Raw genomic sequence first — 24,027 nt, forward strand, 5'->3', positions numbered from 1 at the left:
CCCGTTCTTCTTCGCCGGGGACACCTTGTTTGTTGCGGCTGCCCTCATCCAAACGTTCGGCGGAGTTTTTCTACGCTTAAAAGAAGACGGATCGGATTTTCAGTACCAACTAGAAAGTCCAGTTCGACCGACCGAGATGTCACAGGAGCATGACAAGTAAGTTGTCCTGGCCTCGCCGCTCGCAAACCCTCAAAACAAACCTCCTCGCACATACAGTCACTCTATATTACGACTTTTGTGGACTTTTAATTTTTAATTTTTTTGACATTTTTGCCCTCTACTTTCCTCTTTGCCCTTGCCATTTTGGCTCTTCTCTGATCAGCTGCTTATTCTTTGACTTTTCTCCCCGTATTTTATAGCGTCCATTTATTAATTTTAAATTGTCACTTTAGGATTGTTTCTATCCTCTCTTTTGGTTAATGGTAAGTTTTTCGGGGGGGGATAAAGGGTCGGCATCTTCTGTTATGCATTGTTACTGATTCACCTGTCATGTTGGAGCCCGTACAGGTGCATCAGCACCTGTTATGAGAGGCGTCTGTCAGAATAATCAAAATAAAGAAAAATAAGACGGTACCGAGAGGATGATGGCTGTTTTTTTTTTTTCATTTTGGGTTGTTTGATTTTGCCTGAAGCGCCAAACGTTTGAGCCCTCTTATGTGTTTAGTCCTAATGATGTTTGTTCAGGAATAAACTAGTGGGGGTGATGTCACACTAAGAGGCCTCATATATCATGTGTTTAAAAAAAGTATTTAGCTTCTCATTGCTGCATTCTTAACTTTTATCCAATTTTGAAAGATATGACAGTTTTCGGAAAGAAAATGTACTCTTGCAAGGCGTTGGCTTCACCACAAGAATGTAAGCAAGCATGGGTAGAGAGGAATTTGAGGTTTTAGCTCATCTTTAAAAACTTTTCTTTAAACTTTTCAACTTGAAATTATTTTAGACTGATCTAAATGATGTTTTCCTCATGGATGACATTTTCCCAAGAGTTTTTTTTTTGCCTTGAAATAATGATTCTGATCAGGTTGCGGTTTGATGTAAAGCACAATTAGATCTAGGATTACTAATGATCACTTTGCGTGAACAATTGAGTAGGAAAAGGGGACATTTGTTGTAGTTACTCGGCATAGAAACTGAGCCACACCATCGTTTGTTGGCGGTGTCGCTCATGATGGTTCACAACTGGGGGGTGTGGAAAGTCTTTCCTGTCAAGGGCCATTTCATTTTCTTTCGTGCCTTTAACACCATAATCAAACACTATTTTGGTTATTTTGACCGAGTATTTTAGGCTAAATATATTTTTGTTGGGTCCGTTCAATGCTCCTTTTTCTCATTGTTCTTAGTTAAGGTTTGTCTCATAGCATTTTTGTGGGTGTGATAGTCTTACAAATGGATGGCCTCGTCATTTAAGTACAATTAGATGACAAACTAATGGGTAGTTTGTGTGTTGCGACTGACAGGGTTTAAAATTATTATACACCAAATTCATCATTAAGTTAGGATAGGCTTTAGCTACAAATCAAATTAGGTAGATTGCCATATAAAATATTCATTCAAATTCATTTCAAATTGATGATTGGATGGCTTCATTGCTATTGGCAGGTCTCTCAGATCCCCCTGGAAATTTTAAACTTAACTTGAGCTCCGCTCATAACACTACCAAGGCCTCTTCATTAAAGTTAACATGAGTAAATAAATGCTGCGCAAACAGACCTGAGCCAATAATGAAATAATCCAATGTTTTCCCTCATGGATGTTTTATTCTCATCTCAGTTCAGAGAATGTGAAGTTGGGAGCTGAGAGCCTTATGGTGATGACACAACAAGCCAAAGGGGTTCCAAACTCTCACGCTATCTGAATGTTCATTACTTGTGTTGACAAAGCAGCAGAAAGGAGGGGGCAAGACGAAGATGCCGGTGTTCTGTCATATTTTGCTACCCAGCAGAAATTGCTACTTTGCCGTTCTGCACATCTGTGCTGAGATCATTTGTGTTCCACCCATTATTTTCCCAATGGTTCTCAAACATCAGTGACTAGTGCCCTTAACACAATTTATTTAATAGTGGGCAATGGAACCATTATATTTGTGTTGAAAATTAAGGATTAAAACACATCCAAAGTAGCTGTGATTATTTTCTTTGGGGTAGAGGTGAATATCTTTGACCAACACATTAATGTATTGAATAGTGGCAGTATTTTTGATAGGTTCAATGCAACCATCAAAATAAGTAGGAAGATTTATTCACATTAAAATGGACAAAACCATAATGGATGCAGCTATATAAACACAGCAGTAGCAAAATTGGTCCAAGTAGCCAGAATCGGATAGATACGTCTATCAGTAAATGCTATGTTTGCGAAGTCAAATGAAGGAGCAAAATCTGACAGGACAATGGCTCACATTGAAACGTAGTTGTCATTTTCCAGAACTGCATCGTTTTGTAAAAACAAAAGTTGCTAGGGCGCAAGAATGTGGTTGGGTCGGATGCATCGCCTACGGTAGGCATGTGGTCCAATGAGGTGGTGGCGCCTGAGTTGTCACACTGGACAAGCCTGTAGAGCATCTTTTCTTAAGGTGCATCGGCAGTTGCGCGACTGAGATTTGTTGCACAATCACAGAAAAGCTTGAACAACTGGTCTAACAGATAATGAACTCTTTCATTTTACAATTGGGACTGTTTTAGAATGGGCATCATTGAAGTACTTAAGTTTCATGAATACTGAAGTACTTCAACTTCATGAAGACCTGGGGAACACAGAATTATTCAACTCCTTAAAAGACTCTTAATCACTCTATCCATTTTCTATCGTCTGCCCAAGCTGACTTTAGATAGGGTGCTGTGGTCTGGTTGCCAGATTACAGGGTACACATAGTACTGTGTTGAGTATAGACTGATAAGCATTTACCCTCACAGTCAAAAGCCATATTTTGATTATTATTTTTTTTTTTTTATAGCAAGCGTGCCGTCCTGGTCCTACAAAATGACCCCAACTATGGAGCACAGCGGCGCTCCTTCACCACAGAGGATGAAGCCTGGAAGTCATTCCTGGAGAACCCCTTGACAGCTGCCACTAAGGCTATGATGAGCATCAATGGGGACGAGGACAGCGCTGCAGCGCTTGGCCTGCTCTACGACTACTATAAGGTATCCTACGTGCACTGAAATGAATTGAATATAATTTTCCAATGCTACGGTTACATATAAATTGAAGACATTCCATGACCAACCCACTCAAAATACTTACTATTTAAAATTGCCCTATCTCACTTACTATATTCCACTTCATTTGGATAAAAAAGCTTTACACCAAAATTTAACGCAGTGACAAACCAAAGTTAAGCAGTGCTGGCCAAACTATATTACATCTTGCAAACTGAAAAACTAACTGGATCAAATACAGAACCAAGCAACAGTTCAGACCTGAAACTATGTTCGTGCTGACATTTGGTTGACTCAATCACGGTAGATTTTGGCCTAATCAAAAGCGTAGGCACTTGGAGGAGTAGTGGAAACAATTTTGGCGAGGTTTTCACACGTGGCGTATATGTTGTAACATATGTGATGCAGGGCGAGCACCACGTTGCATGTAACTGAAGACGGCCGCATGTCGAGGTGTGATGTGGTTAGACGCTCAGCGGCTGTGTTTACCCTCCCCTACAGGTGCCCCGGGAAAAAAGAACAATTACCCAAGGGAAGCCAGATGCTTTGGTCTCTGATGTGGATCCCAACAAAAGGTAAGGCCTGACCGTCATATATATACAGTGGAATACTGTGGAGGCAATGTTGCATTTTCTCAGTGTAGTGTGTTACATCTTAAGTCTTTCCTAACAACCTTTGGTGATATATGATTCTAAATTATTCAGTAATAGGGCATAGCTTTTAAAAGAAATGTGCAAGGAAGAAAAAAGGATACTGTTTTATAATATTATATACATAGATGCAAAACCAAATAGGATTCAGTATAAGACTAATAATCATTGTTGGCTTTTTTATTTATTTGATTGTACTTTGTAGTGCAGCTTTAAATTATTTATTACATTAAATCATATTGGAAGATCATTCAAATGTACTGATGGAAAAAAACAAATGAACAGCATTGTTTTTAGATAGTTTCAATGCATGTTTGGCTTTGTGATTATCTTGACCTAGTGGAGACCCTAAGTCTTCCTTCCTCCCCCATTCCTTCATTCCTTCACCGCCAACCCTGTATCAAATGAGGTTTCTCTCTGCAGGCACCAGCTACAGTCAACACATGGCATCTCTCCTATTCCCGAGACCAGCATGGAGAACAGGATCCAAGTTCTAAAGGGGCCCTTCAACATTCTCCAACTAGCCCCTGACAAGAGAAGCCAGTTCCAATCCCCAGGCAAACATTTAAACCCCATTCAAAATATTCTCTTCACCCATAGTCATCTTCTCACAGATATATGCCTTTTTTTTTGTTTAGACACCACCGTCACCGTGTCCATAGCCGCACTGCAGAACTACCCACATGTAAAGACCGAGGTGCCCATTCACAGTCTGACCGTGCCCAGCAGCTGTGCCGAAACCGACAGCCACGTAGGCGTCTTCGACCGCCCGCCCCTGGCCCACAACTCTGTGCAGTTCAGCCCCAACACCCAGTCCCGCACGCCCCCGGACTCCACCTTCTCGGAGAGTTTCAAGGACAGTTCCCAGGAGGTGATTGGAATCCCGTTATTGCGCTCAGTGAAAAATCCCTTCCTCCTCTTTTTTCCTCCTTTAGCAGATCTGGCTCATCAAACAATAGCACTTTCACCCGATCCCACAGAGCCGATGGTGGGCTCGGCCTCCTTTGGTTTTATTTTTTAACAGGCCAAAATAGAAAGCAGTGTGTTATTATGCCATTGTCTCAGCAACACAAAGTGCGGTGCTGTTCTCTTTATAATAGTTAAAGGCCCTTACTCTATCCTCTTCTTTTAATCCTGGAGGGGGGTTTACCACAAGAAAGAAAAGAGTAACCCTACAAAAGCCTTTATAGGAACGTTAGTGCAGGAAGGATAAAAGCTGCATATTAGAAACTTGAAAAAGTTTTGATTGGAAAAGTAAATGGTGAAAATAGTCACCAAAAGCACAACAGCGCAAAGCTAAAGCTTTTCAAAATTGTACCTGTTCATTAGAATATAAATATCTTGATTACTAACAAATAATTATTTGTACACAGACATATTCAACTGTGAGAAAAATGTAAATACACCATCCTATAACTAGCTTTCAAAAGTTAAATAGATAAACAGTGGTGCAGCATAATATGATTAAAAAAAAACTTACATCTGCATGTGTATCTGGGTCCATATTGTGATATTAAGTTTCCTGAAACCATATTATTATTTCAATCAAAAACCAATTCAACCATTACAGAGATTTGACAAATATTGTGTCTATTTACAGGTATTTTCTTTCCCGGGTGACCTCCAGTTACGTATGAGTTCCATGACACCCGAGGACTACACTCAGTTTGACACCATGCCTGGGTAAGTCACGCCGCTGCCCGAACTGGCCTCCCGCCGTATTTCGGCTTTGACACCACCCAGATAAATAGACCCTTTATCTGGCATTCCCTTGGGAGACACCATACACCTGACCGTTATCCGGAGACACATAAACACAGGCACACGGATTCTATTTTTTTTTTTTTCATAGGCCATGACATGTCCCTAGAAGTCAAGCGTTTCCTAACTCTTTCAGTGCTATTAATGAAAATAGACAGGGGGTTGTTTTCACTATTAATAAATACATTTTTCAGACTTGGGTAATAGTCACATGCCGAGACAAACTATGAAGAAACTGTGTGACTTATAGTCCGTAAAATACGGTAATTTGTCATAACATGGATGATTCAATTGCTGTCAACAATAGCAATCAAAATGGAAAAGACCTTTTCACCAATTACCGCCTTCCCTCTACTTAGGCAGTAAATGGTTTACATAAAGTATTACTAAAGCGAGCACTAGTACCATAAATGGCTTGATTGATCATATTTCTATTGTCAAATGTCTCAATTGCAGGAATAATTTCGAGTACAGCCTCGAAGCATCAAAGTCTCTGCGTCAGAAGACGGGCGATGGAACCATGACGTATTTGAACAAGGGCCAGTTTTACCCCATCACCCTGCGTGAGATTGACAACAAAGGCCTACAGCAACCCATCACCAAAGTCAGGGTGAGGGAGAAAAACAAACTGCTTCATCCCAAATGTTATTTTCATGCTGGGAAATAATTATACCGCGTTATCACAGAGCGTGGTCATGGTTGTGTTTGGTGAAGAGAAGTGCAGAGAGGACCAGCTGAAACACTGGAAGTACTGGCACTCAAGACAACACACTGCAAAACAGCGGTGTCTTGATATTGGTACATGTCTTTTGCAAAAAAATCTATCGCTGGATAATAACTTACTGAATTTCAAATGAGAACTTTCATTAATGTTACAGCTGACTACAAGGAGAGTTTCAACACCATTGGCAACATTGAGGAAATTTCCTACAATGCCATTTCCTTCACCTGGGACACAAATGAAGAGGCCAAAGTAAGATTATAAAAATAACCACAAAATGCACTACAATTACTGTTATTTTCCAGTTTCAAGGATACAATAGATTGTGACAGAGTGCAGTAAAAAGAGATAAAAATGGGAAAAAAATACAAAAAAACAGCGTGTAGTCAAACACACCCGCACTCAGACCAGGATGTGACTAACCGTCTCATGACTGCAGGCTTGTGCCCATAGACTGTTCATCCTTGTGTTTGCATTTGTGGTTGCAGTTAAAAAAAAAAAGCTGATGCTTGCATGTCATGTTTTGCTCTATGCAACTAAGAGTAGCCTGGGTGATCATTTATTTGGTTATTTATTATCATTATTAATTATTTTACGTGGTTACATATAAATAGACACCTCATTCTAGTAAAATATTTAATTCAATGTTGTTTTTACTTTTAGGTAGTGTTTTGAATGGTAGAAACCATTGTTGACAACTTTTGGCCACTGGAGGGAGCACAGATCTAACGTTCTGATGCACTTTCTGACTTCATTTCATTATAGGATCCTCTGTCATGAGTTTTGCTGTAATTAGCAACAGTTACATTATCATATATCATTATTTATTTATTTCTATGTAAAGTAGTAGCGTTGTCTTTATTTCTTTATTAGTTCTCCATCATGCCATTTTATAGAGCCAAGATATTTTTTGGGGTTCAAACAGTTATGCCATTGGAAATGTGAAATGGTAAAAAAGAGAAGTTAATTCATATTCCTATCAATCTCTCTTCCCTAGATTTTCATCTCGGTTAACTGCCTGAGCACGGACTTCTCCTCTCAGAAAGGGGTCAAAGGGCTCCCTCTCAACCTCCAGATCGACACTTACAGCTACAACAACCGCAGCAACAAGCCTATCCACAGAGCCTACTGCCAGATCAAGGTGTTCTGTGACAAAGGAGCCGAAAGGAAAATCCGGGATGAGGAGAGGAAACAGTCCCGCAGGAAAGGCAAGGTGGCCGACCTCAACCCGGGCCTGCCCTGTGAGTGGCGACGCCTCGGAACTTTACGAGGCAAACGTGTGGCCATGTTGGCGCCAAAAACAACTTTAACCCACTCCCTGTTTATTTTTTTTTGTTTTTACAGTTGCAGATGTCAAAGTGCCTATTCTGCAGAAACGCAATGATGTAACCATCTTCAAAATGATGAGTGAACTTGAGACTCAGCCTGTTCTCTTTATACCTGACATCCATTTCTCAACCTTCCAGCGTCATGTGAGTTTAGACACACAAACACACCCACACACACCCACACACACACTCATGTATCCACCCACTCATGGGTCATGCTGACCTGCTCATTTGCTGGGGGGAACACAGAGTTCTGTTAGGTTACAGTTGGCCAATGGTAGGAAGTAATAAAGTTTGTGACTGTACTTAATTAGATTCTTTTAATGTATCTGTATTTAATGATTCTTGGGTTTGCGAGTAGTTTGGTTAACTTTTTCAACCTATTCAGGTGAAGATCGTGATTTGAATAGATAACTTACTATCTAATGGTTAATTAGAGATGGATGGCTACCGTGCAACATAAACATGTTAGGACACGTAGCACTGTGATTGTGGACTCTGACCAGGTTAGCCACGTCATATCACATGGAAGTGTGCATAAAAAATTGATACCCAAGATACTAATCTAACCCTTGCATATAAAATGACACATTTTGAATTTGGATTTCTTTCAAAACTTGCTTAAAACTTGTCATTTCCATGTTGTAAAGTGCTGCCTGAAAACAGGGAAACTACCCCCCTGCCATTGATAAATGTTTGTGTGGGTTTCGAAAGCTTCCTGCTGGTTAAGCAATCTGCTGAGTATTGATGCCAAAGAAAGCCCCTTGTAGCCCCTCTGTTAACATTTACTTTGGTTATTTTTGGTGCTTCTACTGCTGACTTTGAACGTGGCTATCGCTTTCTGATAAACTCTTGAGCTCCCGGGTTCGTCGTACTTCGAATAGAATTCTAAAAACAGCAACACCTACAATCAATAGAGCAGAGGGAAAGAAAACATTGAAAAGCAGATTTTCATAGGAAATATTTGTCCGCCCCATTCTATTGCTCGTGACTTTCCTCCTGTTCTCGGAGTTCAGTCAACGGTTGGACCCATATCATCTCTCTAACTGGGTCAACCCAGTGAACTTGACGCCTGTCTCTGAACCGACCGGCCCTGCACGCAACACTCGCTCTATGGAAACTCAATGTCAGCAAAGGGCCCATATTAGACATGTAGAATGCAGCAACACAAATTCTTCCCGTGCAGTTTTTTTTTGGTATTAATGTCTGCTTCTCTGTGTCTTGCAGCCTTTTGCAACAGAAGATGGAGAAGACAGGTGAGCCCTGATTTTACACTCACTGCATTCACATTTGGTTTCACTAGTCCAACCATGGCGACCTTTTGGCGCTGTCCCAATAAAAAAGCCTCTAAAAGAAATATGTTGTTTCTAGAACAACTTGAAGGTGTCGCATGCCCACATGTTTGTTCCTCTTTTTACTGCCTGATGACTTGCTGTAAAGGCCTCGTAAGCAATGATTTATGCGTCTGTGTGTTTAACACAGCTCCGGCATGAAAAGGTTGCCCTTCAGCGATGACGAGTTCGGGTCGCCACCCAATAAGATGGCTAGGCCAGAGGAACCCAAGAAAGGTATGTATGCATATGTATATATTGTATATAGATTCTATATCAGCCCAGTGACCGAGTATAGATTATATATGTATACATATATGTATAAATATGTATATGTGTCTATAGGTATAAATATGTATGTGTATCTACATGTATAAATATGTATATACATATATTTGTGTATAAATATGTATATACATATATTTGTGTATAAATATGTATATACATATATTTGTGTATAAATATGTATATACATATATTTATGTATAAATATGTATATATGTATATAAATATGTATATATGTATGTATATGTACAAATATGTGTAGATGTATATATTTTTTATATATATAGTATTTATGTATCTATATGTACTGTGTATGTGGTGTAGTACAAGTTATAGGAATGAGGGAGGGGTTCTGCAGTAAGACAAATGCGTGGATGCTAGTACACGTGCAGCTCAGCTTACTCTGGTATCCTCCTCTCGGTTTCAACTATGCATGCACACATGCTGAGGCCTTCACTCAATAGCTTCCAACGAAATACCATTGCACACACATGCAAACAAACCTATGCCCTTTACCCTACATCAATGCTAGGTTAGGTATAGCTTGCAGATCACAAGGGGACAATTCTGCTCTTCAATCAACCCTACTGAGAATTTACATACAGTACGTTAAGAGTCTTTAATACCCATAGCTTTAATTTAGCGTTTTGTTTTTTGTTTTTCGGTAATAATGAAATAAAATAAAGGGTGTATTTGAGAGTTTAAAGCAATAGATAAACTGTCGTGAAAATGACCTAGTAAATGAAGGATTTTTGTCAAATTTATGGTGGAATAACGTTGATTGAATCATGAAAGAGTTTTGCTTAATATTTCACTGGTCACAAATGTAGAAATAATTATGTTTTTTGCACAAACAAGTGTTTACATCTTTAATTCCCTATCATGAGGTTTTAAGCAAAAACACAAATGGGTCACAAGATACTTCTTTTGCACCACGTGATTTGTTTTTAACTTTTTCCTCAATTTATCAGTCCACAAAATATTTCCACACAAGACCATTTTATAGACGTATCAACCTCCTTTTAAAATTTGGATAAAAACTTTTTTGCATATTACATGACTTTAAGTCTCTTTTAATCTTTAATGCCTCAATAATAGTCAGTTTGTTTTTTCCTTTCCCTGTTTTTAATAAAATCCCTTTAACATGAACTTCTATGTTTGACAAGCATTAGACTGGTTCAACTGGTCGTCCCGCTCCGATAATGTTGTTGTTGTCTAACTGAGCTGTCAATCATTTTCAACACTGCCTCTTAGAATGACGCCAATCACATTTTTACATGGCGACGCAAGACTGGTCACGAGTGAAACCAAACAAATGCTTATTATCCTACCACACAACAGAGACTGTAGAAATAAATGGAAATTACTCACATAAGTGCACCCTAATTATACCTTTAAATAAAGTCTGCTGAGAGAGACAGTACATGGATTTTTTAAACCTTCCCTTCAAAAAAGATTTTGATCCAATCATGCAAAAAGTTGGATTTGGAATTCAGAACAGTCTTCCTTTATGTGTCTTTGTGTTTTTGCAGTCATGTATGATGGCTGGGCCATGTGCCGATAAAAAAATAAAAATAAAAAAAAAGTTTAAAGTAATGCCCATGCTGTCTGGAATCAGTTAAAAAAAATTGAGGTATTTTGCATTGCCATTTCACTTGAGATGTCTGCGTCAGATGTAAGGTTGTTTTTGTGTCATTATGTTGCCAAAAGTGGCATGTTATTTCAGATCTGGAAAGCTCACGGGCTTTAAAGTTAGGTACAAGTTAAGATGGTAACTGTAACAATTTATACTGTACAGTGGAAAATGTTGACATGCATCCATCAATATTTTTAAACCACTTTGCGTTTCTCAGGTCTTAGGTTTATGATATTAATATGAGCGATAATCGACAAAATCATCACATATCTGCAAAGCTGAAGTATCCCTTGATAGGATTTTAAAGCTGTGAGTATCAGTCAACCTCCTCAACTAATCAACCTGTTTTTGTATGGTCTTTGCAGTCCTTTTATATGTACGCAAAGAGACAGAGGAGGTGTTCGATGCCGTCATGTTAAAGAACCCCACACTTAAAGGCCTGGTGGACGCTGTAAGTAATACAAATAAAACTTGTACAGATGAACTCGGGGACCTTTCTGTTTAATGAGTGGCAGATGGAGATGTCTCTGTCTGCTTTTCTGGGGCTACTAACCGGCAAAATGAGCTGTGACGGGACGCCCGCCTGGCCCGCTAGGGTCAAGAGTGGGAAGCGTTTAAGGAAATATGACATGATTTTGTGTTTACAGATTTCAGAAAAGTACAACTTGCCATTGGACAAGGTTGGAAAAGTATATAAGAAGTGCAAGAAAGGGTACGTATGAGTCACTTTGTACAAACCTGAATTACAGGTACCTTTTGTCTGTCATGTCGCGGCTCTCACGTCACGTTTTGGGTGTGTCCTCCATATCCAGTAGGTTTCACTTTGTAACTGTAACTGAAGCAGAAAGCATGTTCAGCTATTATACAGTAAATGGCAAATCTGGACAATTGATATTTCAATGAAACAACACTACTTCATACTTAAATAGTATAGTTCTCAAAAAGTTGGTTGTTATGCCCATCTTTATGTCATATTTTGTCTTTATTGAGTTGTAATGAATGATTTGACGACCAGTAATAATAAAAACATGTTTTTTTCAGAATTTTGGTTCACATGGATGATAATATCATCAAACACTACTCCAATGAAGACACCTTTCAGATCTCCATGGATGAGATGGGTGGCATTTATAAGCTGACCCTCACTGAAATCTGATTGGACGGAGCAAAAAGAGGAGAATGAATAGTTTACACTATGCAGTGATGATGGACTTGTATCATCTTACAAGGCTAAACAAAAAGAAGTGATATTTAACAAGCCATATAGCTCTTAATGTGCCACATTGTTAATTGATTTCAAGGAATGTCAGGTTTTTTTTCCCCCTTTTTGTCTCCCCTGTGTTTTGTATAAAGCTTTGTGGTGCTGCTATACCTCATTTTCCAATTGCAAAAAGCAGCAATGTCTCTCAATATGTTGCCATATTGTGAGGAGAACAGTTAATCTTAATCAAGCCATAGCACTGATGATTACAACCAGTTCTGATGAAATAGTTTCTGTATTGCTCGCAAAAGAGCAGTACATGAAATAGGGTGAAAGAAAAGCCCTTCATGTTGGCTGTATAAATGCAATAAATAAAAAAATGGCAGTATTTAACGTGTAAAATAAGCAATGTAAAATTAGGGTACAGATAAGTACATGTCTTTTAAAAGTAAAATCTTGTTGTTTGAGAGTGAAATGGCAAACCTATTTGACCAAGTTTTGTTAAATAGAGATTCAAAATGCTTTAGAATTAAATGACGATAATGAATTGATCTAGTAAAGTGATTATGCCTTACTGGGAGTGCAATATGATATTTGGATTCAGGAAAAAAAAAGAAGCATAAGGACCTGAAAATGTTGTACATATTCTTTCAAAAACACGCTCAAACCTTATGGTTATCTTTGTATCGCAGTACTTGTGTGTATATATTTATTATTAAGAGAATGGTTGGGGAGGGTTTTGCTTTATGAATATATTCAGATGTCTATCATGCCTAATATAATGTTTTTTATCGAATTATTACATCAAGTGTCAAGGGACATGAAATGTTTTCATTTTAGTGGAAAATGCTTTTTTGTTTTTGTAAAGGTTTGAATGCACTACATGCGCAATAAAATTAAAAAAAAAAAAAAAGCTTGCTTGTGCTCCTGTCTTCTATTTAAATTATGTGATGGTATATATTGGAGTGTGTATTTAAATATGTGGGAACATATGTTGAAATGGGCATAAGCTCAACACTGTGGGGACACGGGAAGCTTGCACGGGTGCTGACACCAGCTAGATGCCATTTCCTGCTCTGGCCCCTTAAATAATGTTTAAAAAAAAAAAAGGAAAGCAGAAAAAAATTGTCAAGCTGTGTGCATTTATGGATCTAAAAGGAATTAATGTCTGCATTAGAGAAAACTATGGCAAGAGAGAAGCTTTTTTTTGAAGAAAGAAAAGCAAACTTCAAATGTTCAAAAGTTAAGATTCCTGTTGTGGTTTGATGAAACCAATGTTGAGTTTGAAATAAGGTATGTGTTCTTTATTTAGAACTGGTTGCTTAGCAAGTCGGTTTTAAAAATGTCCTGCAACATTTTCAAAGATATTTGCACATCCACAAGAAAAAATTATCCTTTTGACAAAATAACATTCTTCCATCAATCCTACTTTAAACTAGGTCGCTTAACAGGGTGAGCATTGGTGTGACGTATAAATGCTGTTGTTTATCATAGCTGTTACGGGTGAGCCTTAGTGTGTGTTTGCCTAGAGTACACACACTAAGTGTGATAAAAGATGACAGTGGTGACTGTCAAGTGGGGAGGATGTCTCACGCAGATATCATTTAACTAAGCCCACGCACAAAACATGATCATTCCGTCTTTTTTTTTCCTCTCCATGTTATTTTCAACCCTTAAGGATAAAGCCATCTGCTCACAGTCTTCGACTCTCTCTCTTTCTCTTTCCCTCGCTCTCGATCTCTCTTTTTGCTTCATCTCTCCAGCCACTATGCCAACTCTCCTCACCCACGGTGTCCTCATTTCACCTCACACTTGCTGTTTCTGTGTTCAAAAGCCAGTCTTTGCTTTTAATATATTCCGAGGGAAAAATGGGGAGCAGTTGAGGACAATTTCATCCTTTCGATAGCACATATTGTGCTTCATATCTCAATATATGATGGCACATTGGTATTGTGCTAAGCATCTTCTCCCAGTATACTTGGATGGGATTTCTTGCATTCTGAAAAAAATGCAAATAAGTTTGATGAAGAATGCCCGTGAGGGCGACCAGTCCGGTCTAATGAGGGAACGCGCTACAGAAAATGGGATCCATGGTTCTCTAACCTTACACTTTTTTTAAATGTATGCTTTTTTTTCCATTCAGTTATTTCTAAAACATCACATTCCTTTACCATTACATTTTAAAATATTCTTCATCATTTAGGTTTTTCTTTTTCTTTTTTTAATGTTCACCCATTGTCAGGATCTTAATTTCCCAGTTAACTATTTTAATCATAAGTCAAATATATTGCACATCACATTTTTTACCTCTAAATAATTAACATGTCAAATAATGCTCATATAAATCATAATAAAACATCAACTACTAATTAGTTTGATTCAAGTCCCAACAAAAAAGTCACACCTAATTTAACACACACAAAAAAATAACAAGTTACATAATGTAGTTTCATAATCTGAACATGCATACACAACAATCAAAGTGCTGAAACAATTTCTGTGACAAGCATTTCAGACGGCGTCAGACTGTCTGTGACTACATACTGGCACATCCTTAATTTTTTGACAGCACATGTTGTCTGTGGGCGAAGCTTTTTCACAGAAAAAAAATTCAAATGTCCTCCTGGGACCCCATCAACTCAACGTGTACACACTTGTTATGACATAACAAAAGCTCTCCTTTGTTTCTCCAGCGCACTGAAAATAGCAGCGATCATCTCTGATAAGCTAAAGTGGAAGTATAGAATCACTAACTGCCTTGTGTATTAGCACTAGGTGAAGTATTATAAGTACAATTCCACCGATTTTGCAGCTTTCAGCTGCGACGGCATCATTAGGCCGTGCACATGCTCACCATAGGGAACCCAGCAACCCTGCCTCCTGCTCTTTAAGTTGCCATGACAACAGACAGCCAGCCAGCAAGCCGGCAAGCAATCAGTGTCTCCTAGCAGCAGATTGGCCTCAGTGTCTCCTACTGACCAATAAGGATGTAGTGGCTCGTGGTGGAATGTGTTGTTGTTGCTCATGTGTGGGAGAGGAAAGGGGGGCAGGGCCACGTTGGGCGAGCGGCACAATGTATCCGGCGATGACATCATCACCACTGCTGCATTTCAGCACATCACAGCACTTGTTTATCGCCCAAAAATAAGATAGAATTCTGTTTGACTTGATGAGACTGAAGGTAGAGTTACTTTGCCCACAAGCAAGAAGTCAAGGTTGTAATTGGATTGACATTCATAATCAAGAGTGACGATCAATATCTATTAAAGGCTACTTTCAGGCTGCAAGGAAATGGGAACTGAGCATTGTACATTGTTACAATGCATACAGTGAAAGTACATACAGTACATTAGCACATACAGTACTCACACACGGGTTTAACGTGTCTCAGGGGTGGTTATTTATATTATAAGATAAAAACAAGTATATGTGAGAGTATTGTACAAACTATAATTCCAAAGACACCAATAGTTTCATAACAGTGTCATCATGGGTATTTAGTTACATGGAAATATTTTATTCATCTATTTATTTAACTTTCATAACTAATGTGTATTTTCTGATACATATATCAGATACATTGTACATACAAATCAGTATGTATTCTTTTAATTGTAGCGTATACCATTCCAGTGTTTTTTGTTTTATTCTAATATAAATTAGATGTGTGGACAAGGTTGTGTGTGGTCTTTACCTGTCATAAACACTGGATTATTATGCCAGGTGAGTTTATCCCAATCACCATCTGTGAATGAAACAAAACAATTTACATATTAAAACACAAATACTGTATATTGGTCCCAGGGTTAGTAATACTGTAGTTGTAATATAGGAAGTGCGATAGCGGAAAGGTGAGACTGGTATCTCAGGTTTAACACCTGACAGTCAGGTCTCCTGCCCGGCTGTAAAAACAGCAATTTTCTCGAAACCTCGGAAGTTTAAAAAAGCAGTCTTATGGTGTATGTTGTATGTATTGGGAAGCAATTTGTTGTGAGCCAAAAGCACATGTCAATCAAGTCAAATGCGGGAATAAAAGAATGATTACAGTCACAACAGGTTGAGGGTTGTGGTTGAGAAAGGTGTCAAGAAAGGTGGTTCTGATTATACGGCTGCGCCAATATTTTTGAATTACTTATTTAAGTATGTTGTCAGAAACCCTAACAATATCAGGACAATATTTATTGTTTTACACTAGTTGATTCCAAGCTGTTTGCGACCTCAAAACGGCATGCACCAATGGCGTCGTAAACCTAAACCCGCCCATTCGCGGATGACGTAAAAGTGAAACCGTTGTCTTTATTTGTCTGTCAGAGAGCATTGTGGGGCCCGTTTGTGAAATACAGCCCCGGGGGTGGTATATTTAACCCTGTTCGGGCAACTCCCCCTTCCCTCCTTCCATATCCTCGTTGACTCCTGGACTTCCTGGACCGGGTGGAGGGGCGGCCCACGGGAGGTGTGCGTGCGGAGGCCCGGCTGGGGCCCGCGTAACCTTTCCTCTAGATTCCCTAACTAAGTTGAAGCGGACTTCCCCACTTTGGACCGCAAACAGCAGTCAGGAGCAAGCTGCCTGTCACACGTTTACTCTACCACCCCCACCCCTGCACTGTGTGCACTCCCTCACTCCTGCACGTCCTCTGCAATGCCACACACTGCCCTCATTGCACCCTCCAGTCATGCTCATACTGTATGGGTCACACACACACAAAGAAGGAGACAGGTTTTGCAGTGGTGGAAGCCTGCACTTACCTATTTTCGCTGCATGCAACTGATCATTCAAAAGTGTTTTTAGGAGAAACTATGGTCAGAAAAGGTTGTTTTTACAGAAACTATGGTAAAATATATCATGGCCAAGTTAGGAAGGCATTTATTGAGGACTATTATTGATGTGATTGGGTAGATATCATGCATTGAAATAATAGTGAGAATTGCTATTTTTATGTTGTTTTAGTGAGTTAGACAAAAAAAGAGGACTTAACTATAATATGAGCCTTTCCACCAAAACCAGGGACTAAAATCAATTGAAAAATATCCAACCTAATTAAGTTTTTTGTCACTACAGCATACAACTAGTTGGTTATTTTTGAATTCTGCTTTCATCGTTTTTAAGTCATCATTATTTATGCATGAAAAAGTTCACTGAGAGAAGCATGCTGGAACACATGAAAAATAAGACCTATGCATCCATTTCCGAAAACGATTGGGCTCATTGGATCACGGCTGTGCCAGGGCTTAACTGAGATGACTTCAGTCAGAGGCAAGGTACAGCCTGGACTGATTGCACGCTAATCACTGGACACACATATAGTGCTGACAAACAACAGGTCACACTCCTGATTTCAAATATGACTGTGTAAATGAGGAAGGAAGCGGGAGAAAACCCACACAAGTATGGGAAGAACATGCACAAAAGAATATCTGAGCCAAGATTCCACCCAGAAATTGAGTGCTCCTATTTTTCTTTATTAAATAAGCTTCAATGGTTGTTATCAAGGGCCCAATTTGAATCCAGTGGATCTTGTGACACGTGCTCCTTTAATTTGACACAGTCAGTGCTATAACGTCATATGGAGGTCAGCACTAACTTTTCTTCTTTTGCATGCATTTTGAGGAAAACAAAATAACTACTACTACCATTAAGTTTTTTTAATCATTGTATAGAAAATAAAATATGTTGTTTTGGCCAACAGATCTTCTGCAGGTTGGAATGTGTGTTTAGGCTTCTCTTTGGCGCCTCAAGATTGAATCTTCACAGTATTAGAAACTTCAAAATATATAATAACAAGTAGGAAAATCAATGGCATGGGCTGCATAATTGATTTAACAGGGCACGTCAATACGAAGTAAACATTAAGCACCCAAAGTTTTTTTTTTTTTTTATTGCAAATAAAGAACAATATTAATGTATTATAATATTAATTTTGTACAATCACTATAAAACTATTAGTTGCAAAATTAGAAGGAATAATGTTAAAGCACATCTTACAAAGCAATATAATTTTAATTTTAAATATCAATTCTTAATTGTTATCCTTTTTAAAAGCTTCCTATCAGTAGAATCAAAAACACCTAAAAACAAAAAAACAGACGCGTTTCAGCCGATGCTAATGCTGCGTTCAATGCCATACGAAAATAGATTGTCAACGATCCTGCATTCTCGCTGCGATTGAGTCAACAACTCAGTTTTGAAACGCATCGCTTTGCCTAAAATAGACGCCTTTCTAAAATCACCCATAAAAATATTACCTGCAATCATGTATTTTCAACGATAAAAACTATGGTCCGTTTGACTATGCTGTGTGGTTAAGTAACTGACCTGAATACTCATTATGACATTTAAATTGTGTGACCTCTTATGAACAGTTATGTGCTCAAGACAAGAGGTATATTTTAATTGTGTGAAGATGCTGTCTTAGTTTAGTTGATTGGAAAAATATATGTATACAGTACAGCACTTTTTCTTTACATGTGTTTGTAATTACACTCTCATTTAAAAAAAATACAATATAAAATATATTTTTGACTCCATGAAGTCAAATTTACACTTGAAAACCTATGGGGATATCCACACAATATAAACAACCACCTTAGTAATTAAATTTTCACCAAGTTTGTGACAACAATAATAATTTGCGCATAAACGACACCGGCTTTTCACATTCAGAAAAATGTCAGTTTTTTTGTATAACAGACATAATAGAACATATATAAAACAAACAATAAATAGAATATATTAACAACAATACTGTAAGGAAAGAAATAGGAAATGAATAAAAAAAGTCAAATGTATGAATAGCAAATGGAAGAAGAAAAGTACTAAAATGAAAGAGAAAACACAATAGAAAGGACACCACAAAAATAGAAACCATCTGCACGGTATTCGTTTTCAGTCTTTTATTTAAATGCAGAGCGTGGTTATTTTGCCATATCTTATCACCAAACTGCCTTCAAAATATGACATCATCCTTTCTTAATGTTGCGCTAAACATGTGGAGTATTCGATTTCCCACAGCCCTCGAATGCAGCATACACTCGATCGACCTTTCGCCTAGTTTAACTGGTAGCAGTTCACCGGGTTTACTCTGACACTGCTGACTCGCGAAGCCACGCCCACCAACGGCCACGCACCCCCTTTCCACCAACCGGCTGTTGAGCATGCACTGTCCACGCGCATACCGTCCCCCAATTGGCCGAGGTGCTGCACACACTTGATTGCGATTGGCTGAGTGTTGCCACCCGCCCGGTGCGCGTTGCGAGTTTTGTTTTTCTTTTTTTACTCCGCCCCCCGTTTTACTCACACAGCTGAGAGAAAAGAGGGAGGCAGTCGGAGAGTGGTGGAAAAAAAAGAAGCGATCTCAGCCAAGCCTCAGAAACAAGCTTCGGCACCGGGAAGCGCCGTCTCTTTGTTCACTTAGCCGGGCTTTGACTACATTAAAAAAAGTGACATTTAAACATTTTGATCACTCATGCCATCCCGGAAGTATACTGAAATGGACCCACGCGGGGTAAGACGTTTTTTTTTTCTTCCTCTATCTATTTTGACGCTTTGTGACGTCTTCTGTAACTTATTAGTCATTATCCATTACGAGCTGCCTCCCGTCAACCTTATGTAAATTGGTCTTTTTTTACATAATGCCATCCCCTTTTTTCTACCTTTCATCATTTTTTATACAATCGTTTGATCTATAGTGATGTCAGTTTAACACATAACTTTATTTGTCATACGTCATCACGTTTTCCATGAAAGGTTTTTGTTTCATGTAAAAACCAGATTCCAGACGCAAACTTGCTTCATGGGGATCTCACATGGCCCATCAGGGTGCACGTCACTCTCTGGTCTATATTTGGCCATGGGAGGCGCCCTGGCTCTAAATGTGGGGCAGTGCATGTTGGGCCAGGGTGTAGTTAGCAACCCTCCACCCTCCAAATGCATTTGCAAGTTGGGATGGAGAACACAATAACTAAGCATCCGTTCTATAAATTTCCATCACCCACACCATGTTTCAACCTGAGTGCCAACTCGCTCATTTAGGCCACACTTCCTTTCAGAACACGTCTGCCGATCAGTGCGGGTCCTACGCTAAGCGGAGGAGGCATGATACCGTCGAACAGCCCATCGCCGGTGGCAACAGCAGATGTTCTCCCACTCTGGAGTACACAGACCTGGAAGCCGCAGAAGCACTGGTGTGCATGAGCTCCTGGGGCCACTTTGTAGGCAGCACCAAGCCCAACCCCTGCAAGCCTCGACCTCTGACCCCAGCCTCAGACTCCTGTGATTCCATCCTGCCACCAGAGGTCTCAGAGTCCCCTAAAGACTTTGTGTCCCTTTCTTCCTTGGTAAGTTTCCCTCCACTAACAAACAGTCACAAAAAATGATAATAATCCTTTGGTAGGTTGGTTGGCTATGATGTTATTTTTTTTCTCCAGCATCTTGGCGGGTGGGTTGTCACTCATCACCCTTGAATATCAATGTATATGTTGATGTCATAGTTGTATATGATGCTTTGGCATATTGGTCCAAAGTACATTCCTGCCTTAGGTGGATTAGACAGTGATAACTTCTGCTTACCAAAATATCAAATAAGATATGGCAAAGAAAACAGTTGAATTTGAAAAATTGGGGTAGAAAAGTTTTGGAAAAATCCTCATCAAGTCATGAGCGATCATCAGATATCTGCACACCTGATGATCTTTCATGACATGTTGTAAATAAAGGTTTGGGAAAGATCTTCCATTGGTAGGCAGGCTGATAAAAACATCAGTTGGTGGATTTAAAAGAAATCTTCAGCCATTTTTAGAATCAGGAACAATGGTTTAAGACTTGTTTAAACGTCCCCCCCTAATTGTTTTCTTTGGTCTCGTCACAGTGTATGACTCCACCTCACAGCCCCAGCTTTGCCGAGACCTCATCCTCCAGCGGCAGCGCTTCCTCGCAATGCTCTCCCCCCTCCGTCGCCAAGAGCCCACCCTCGCTCGCCCCTCCCTGCAGGTCCATGGCGACGAGCGTAATCCGCCACACGGCAGACAGCTCCCTCTGCCAATTCCACATTCCAGTGACCCCCAATATAGAAAAGGCGGCGGCGGCAGCCCGCCAGCAGCAGTGCATCACACCTCCATCTCCTCCCCTTCCCGTTACAACCTTAACAAAAGAAGCTGATCCCACTAAACTCTGTTTGGACAATTTCTCCACAGCCATCAGTGGTAACCGTCAACAGCAAAACAGCGCTGTTTCTCAGGCGACCCCGCCCCCAGTTACCAGCCCTCAAATAATCTGCCAGATGTTCCCCTTTAACAGCCAGTCAGGTATAATATCCGCCTTAATCCCCAGCACGGTCCAGACTACCTCCACTGGGACCAGGACTGCCTCCACACCCATTCTCCCCCAGCCCGCCGTCACCAACCCCACCGCAGTGCAGCAGCCCCTCATTGTGGGCTCGGCGGTTCCTCAGGGCACGGTGATGCTGGTCCTCCCCCAGTCCTCGGTCCCCCAGGCCCAGCACGCCCCTCAGACTGTCATGACGCTGGGCAATACCAAACTCCTCCCCCTGGCCCCTGCACCGGTATACGTGCCGACGGGGTGTAGCGGCGGCGCGGCGGCCGCAAAGATGGACTTTTCCCGCCGGAGGAATTACGTGTGCAACTTCCCTGGCTGCAGGAAGACATATTTCAAGAGCTCGCATCTCAAAGCTCATCTTCGCACCCACACAGGTTAGCAGTTTTTGCTCTCCTCTTCTTCTGGGATTCCTCTTCAACTTTTTTCTTAATGCTATGCTTTAGTAGTTAGTCTTGTGGCATTTGAAAGCTACATAGCCCAAAAGCTGCAAATAGGCGAGTTTTTTTCAAATGTACACGACATTCTGCCATCTAGTGGAAGAGCATTTAGTTGTTTGTGTTGTCTGTCATTGCTAGCACACACATGAATAATACATTTGTATAGAAAACGCTATTAAACTTTTGCATTGAACTTAACGTTACCACGTACATGGCTGCATATGTGACAACCATTGACATTATTAGCATGATACACATAGATAGCCTACTATTTTGCTACACAGCAATGAGTTCTGCTGACTTATCCGCTTGTTGATAACGATTGTTTTTGTGTTTGTTTTGATCACTAGGTGAAAAGCCATTTAGCTGCAGCTGGGACGGTTGCGACAAAAGGTTCGCCCGCTCCGATGAGCTCTCCCGCCACCGGCGAACGCACACCGGCGAAAAGAAGTTTGTTTGTCCTGTGTGCGACCGGCGATTTATGCGCAGTGACCACCTCACCAAACACGCCCGCCGTCACATGACCACCAAGAAAATTCCCACCTGGCAGGCCGACGTTCGAAATCTGAACAAGATGGCCACCGCCAAGAACCCCGCCACCAAACCTGGCCTGGCCACAATAAGCATGCTGGTACCTGCTGGTTCTCAGTAGGCACGGAACACTTAACTAATGCAGGGAGCGGCCCGGCACACGGCCGTCTTGACTCATGGAAATAAAAGAAATAAAAACATGCACTGGACCTTTACATCTCTACTGCTCATTTGTACATTTACACAAAAGAATTCTTTTTGTTTAATGGATGCACTCTTTGCCAAAGGCTTTGTACGACTTTGAATTTCGTATTCTCCACCCTTTCCGCAACATTTTTTTTATTTGTTGTGACACATATGTGAATGTATTGTCATGTGTCCTATTCGGGGAAAGTGTTAATTGATATAAATATCGATAAACAATGTAAATATTCATATGTACTCGCCATTACTATGATTATACCTTTATGATTACTGCATACCTCTATGTTTAACTTTCATATTATTTAATACATATTTGTAATTAAAACGGTGACACATTTACTGTTCATTTTATCTGCGTGAATTGTTTTTTTCTAATTTTAGCTATTACTGTTCCAGTATATAAGCCAAGAAAAACAAGGTGTGGGCCCCCAGTTGAGTCAGTGATACTCCATACAGACACTAAGTAGTGCCTTCCCACATCCTGCGTGTCCCACTATTCACCCTCATAACCCTTTTTTGGTCTGAAGCTCGCACGCATCCTCCTGAATGTGCTGACGAGTATGTGGGCCACCTTCCCTGCCGGCTCAGTGATTGGCTGCAAACGTCTGGTTTTGTAAGAACCCACAGAGACGTCACCACGTCTTGTTTAGTCACCGGCCTTCTAGCTTACTCAATGAGTCAGAGCAGACTGAAAATGTTGAGTGTGCTATCTTACTACTCACCATTAGATCCCATTAACTTCTGGTCACATGGAGCCAAGGAGAAGATATTTCTTGATAAGGCTTCACCTTGACATGATTGAAAACAGATTAGGAATCATTAGTGGACACATTTCAGTGTGATGGCTGCAATTAAATCTGCCTCACACTGCTGGGTTCAAACTGATCCTTCACTGCCAACCTTTCCAGTGCAAATGGATTGGACGTTTATCGACATCAATTGCAACCAAAGGGTTAATTGGAGATGTTAAATTATCAATTAGAGTTCAGGGTTATTTTACAGATCTGCATGTTATTGGTTGTTTGATCTGTTACCCCAAATAAGGACATTTTAACAAAGAGCAGGCACAGTGGTTTACATAAATACAACTTAAACATAAGATCGTGTTTAACATAACGTTATTTAAAATATACTCTAAAAGTAATGATGCAAATAAAGCGCAGTAGAAAAAAAATGGTATGATGAGTAATATTTATAGCCCTTCATTTTCATTAGCACTTTCTCTTTAAATTATTACACACTTGTTTGCACCAGACGTATTCATCGTGGTATGTTTATATAATTGTATTCCATTATAACTTACATAATGCAACTTGAATCTGGTGTGCCGTTATTAGCTTACTTCACAGCTTCTCCATGCTTCTTCCTATTGGGGGCGCGACCAATCATATCGCTTGCCTCCATACTCGCCTCTTTGCCTTACTGACCGACTTCCTCGCCCCGTGGTTGA

At 40.0% G+C, this 24,027-nt stretch overlaps 2 protein-coding genes and 1 long non-coding RNA gene across 4 annotated transcripts; 2 read left to right on the forward strand and 1 right to left on the reverse strand.

Moving 5' to 3' along the window:
* Nucleotides 1-12,972, forward strand: grhl1 (grainyhead-like transcription factor 1). The gene is made up of 16 exons (XM_077731292.1): nucleotides 1-156; nucleotides 2,957-3,146; nucleotides 3,663-3,736; nucleotides 4,235-4,368; nucleotides 4,450-4,682; nucleotides 5,412-5,494; nucleotides 6,029-6,182; nucleotides 6,259-6,370; nucleotides 6,451-6,545; nucleotides 7,291-7,534; nucleotides 7,638-7,765; nucleotides 8,849-8,877; nucleotides 9,104-9,189; nucleotides 11,239-11,324; nucleotides 11,521-11,585; nucleotides 11,915-12,972. Exons 1-16 carry the CDS (start codon nucleotides 137-139, stop codon nucleotides 12,027-12,029), a joined length of 1,848 nt encoding a protein of 615 aa, XP_077587418.1. The 5' UTR covers nucleotides 1-136; the 3' UTR covers nucleotides 12,030-12,972.
* On the reverse strand, nucleotides 11,627-24,022 carry LOC144206353 (uncharacterized). Of its 2 annotated transcripts, none has more exons than XR_013328337.1 (4): nucleotides 23,881-24,022; nucleotides 23,300-23,365; nucleotides 15,769-15,819; nucleotides 11,627-11,708 (listed from the first exon to the last, which is right to left on the reverse strand). It is a non-coding gene; the product is annotated as an uncharacterized LOC144206353 (long non-coding RNA). The 2 variants fall into 2 exon arrangements; XR_013328338.1 differs by lacking the exon at nucleotides 11,627-11,708 and adding an exon at nucleotides 13,430-14,073.
* On the forward strand, nucleotides 19,354-22,921 carry klf11b (Kruppel like factor 11b). The gene is made up of 4 exons (XM_077731295.1): nucleotides 19,354-19,576; nucleotides 20,121-20,408; nucleotides 20,939-21,779; nucleotides 22,193-22,921. The coding sequence occupies exons 1-4, from the start codon at nucleotides 19,538-19,540 to the stop codon at nucleotides 22,492-22,494; spliced, it is 1,470 nt and encodes a 489-aa protein (XP_077587421.1). The 5' UTR covers nucleotides 19,354-19,537; the 3' UTR covers nucleotides 22,495-22,921.
* Nucleotides 24,023-24,027: the final 5 nt, after the last annotated feature.

The sequence above is a fragment of the Stigmatopora nigra genome, chromosome 13 (genome assembly GCF_051989575.1).
Source record: "Stigmatopora nigra isolate UIUO_SnigA chromosome 13, RoL_Snig_1.1, whole genome shotgun sequence".
Lineage (NCBI taxonomy): Eukaryota > Metazoa > Chordata > Actinopteri > Syngnathiformes > Syngnathidae > Stigmatopora > Stigmatopora nigra.

What these genes read in the sequence shown, in the direction of transcription:
- grhl1 (XM_077731292.1), top strand. Translation starts at nt 137, where the DNA reads ATGTCACAGGAGCATGACAA. An exon ending in AACCCATCACCAAAGTCAGG is followed by an intron (nt 6,183 to 6,258) that starts GTGAGGGAGAAA and finishes GCGTTATCACAG; the next exon opens with AGCGTGGTCATGGTTGTGTT. An exon ending in GCCAGAGGAACCCAAGAAAG is followed by an intron (nt 9,190 to 11,238) that starts GTATGTATGCAT and finishes TGGTCTTTGCAG; the next exon opens with TCCTTTTATATGTACGCAAA.
- klf11b (XM_077731295.1), top strand. Translation starts at nt 19,538, where the DNA reads ATGCCATCCCGGAAGTATACTGAAATGGACCCACGCGGG. An exon ending in TTGTGTCCCTTTCTTCCTTG is followed by an intron (nt 20,409 to 20,938) that starts GTAAGTTTCCCT and finishes GTCTCGTCACAG; the next exon opens with TGTATGACTCCACCTCACAG. An exon ending in TCATCTTCGCACCCACACAG is followed by an intron (nt 21,780 to 22,192) that starts GTTAGCAGTTTT and finishes TTTGATCACTAG; the next exon opens with GTGAAAAGCCATTTAGCTGC.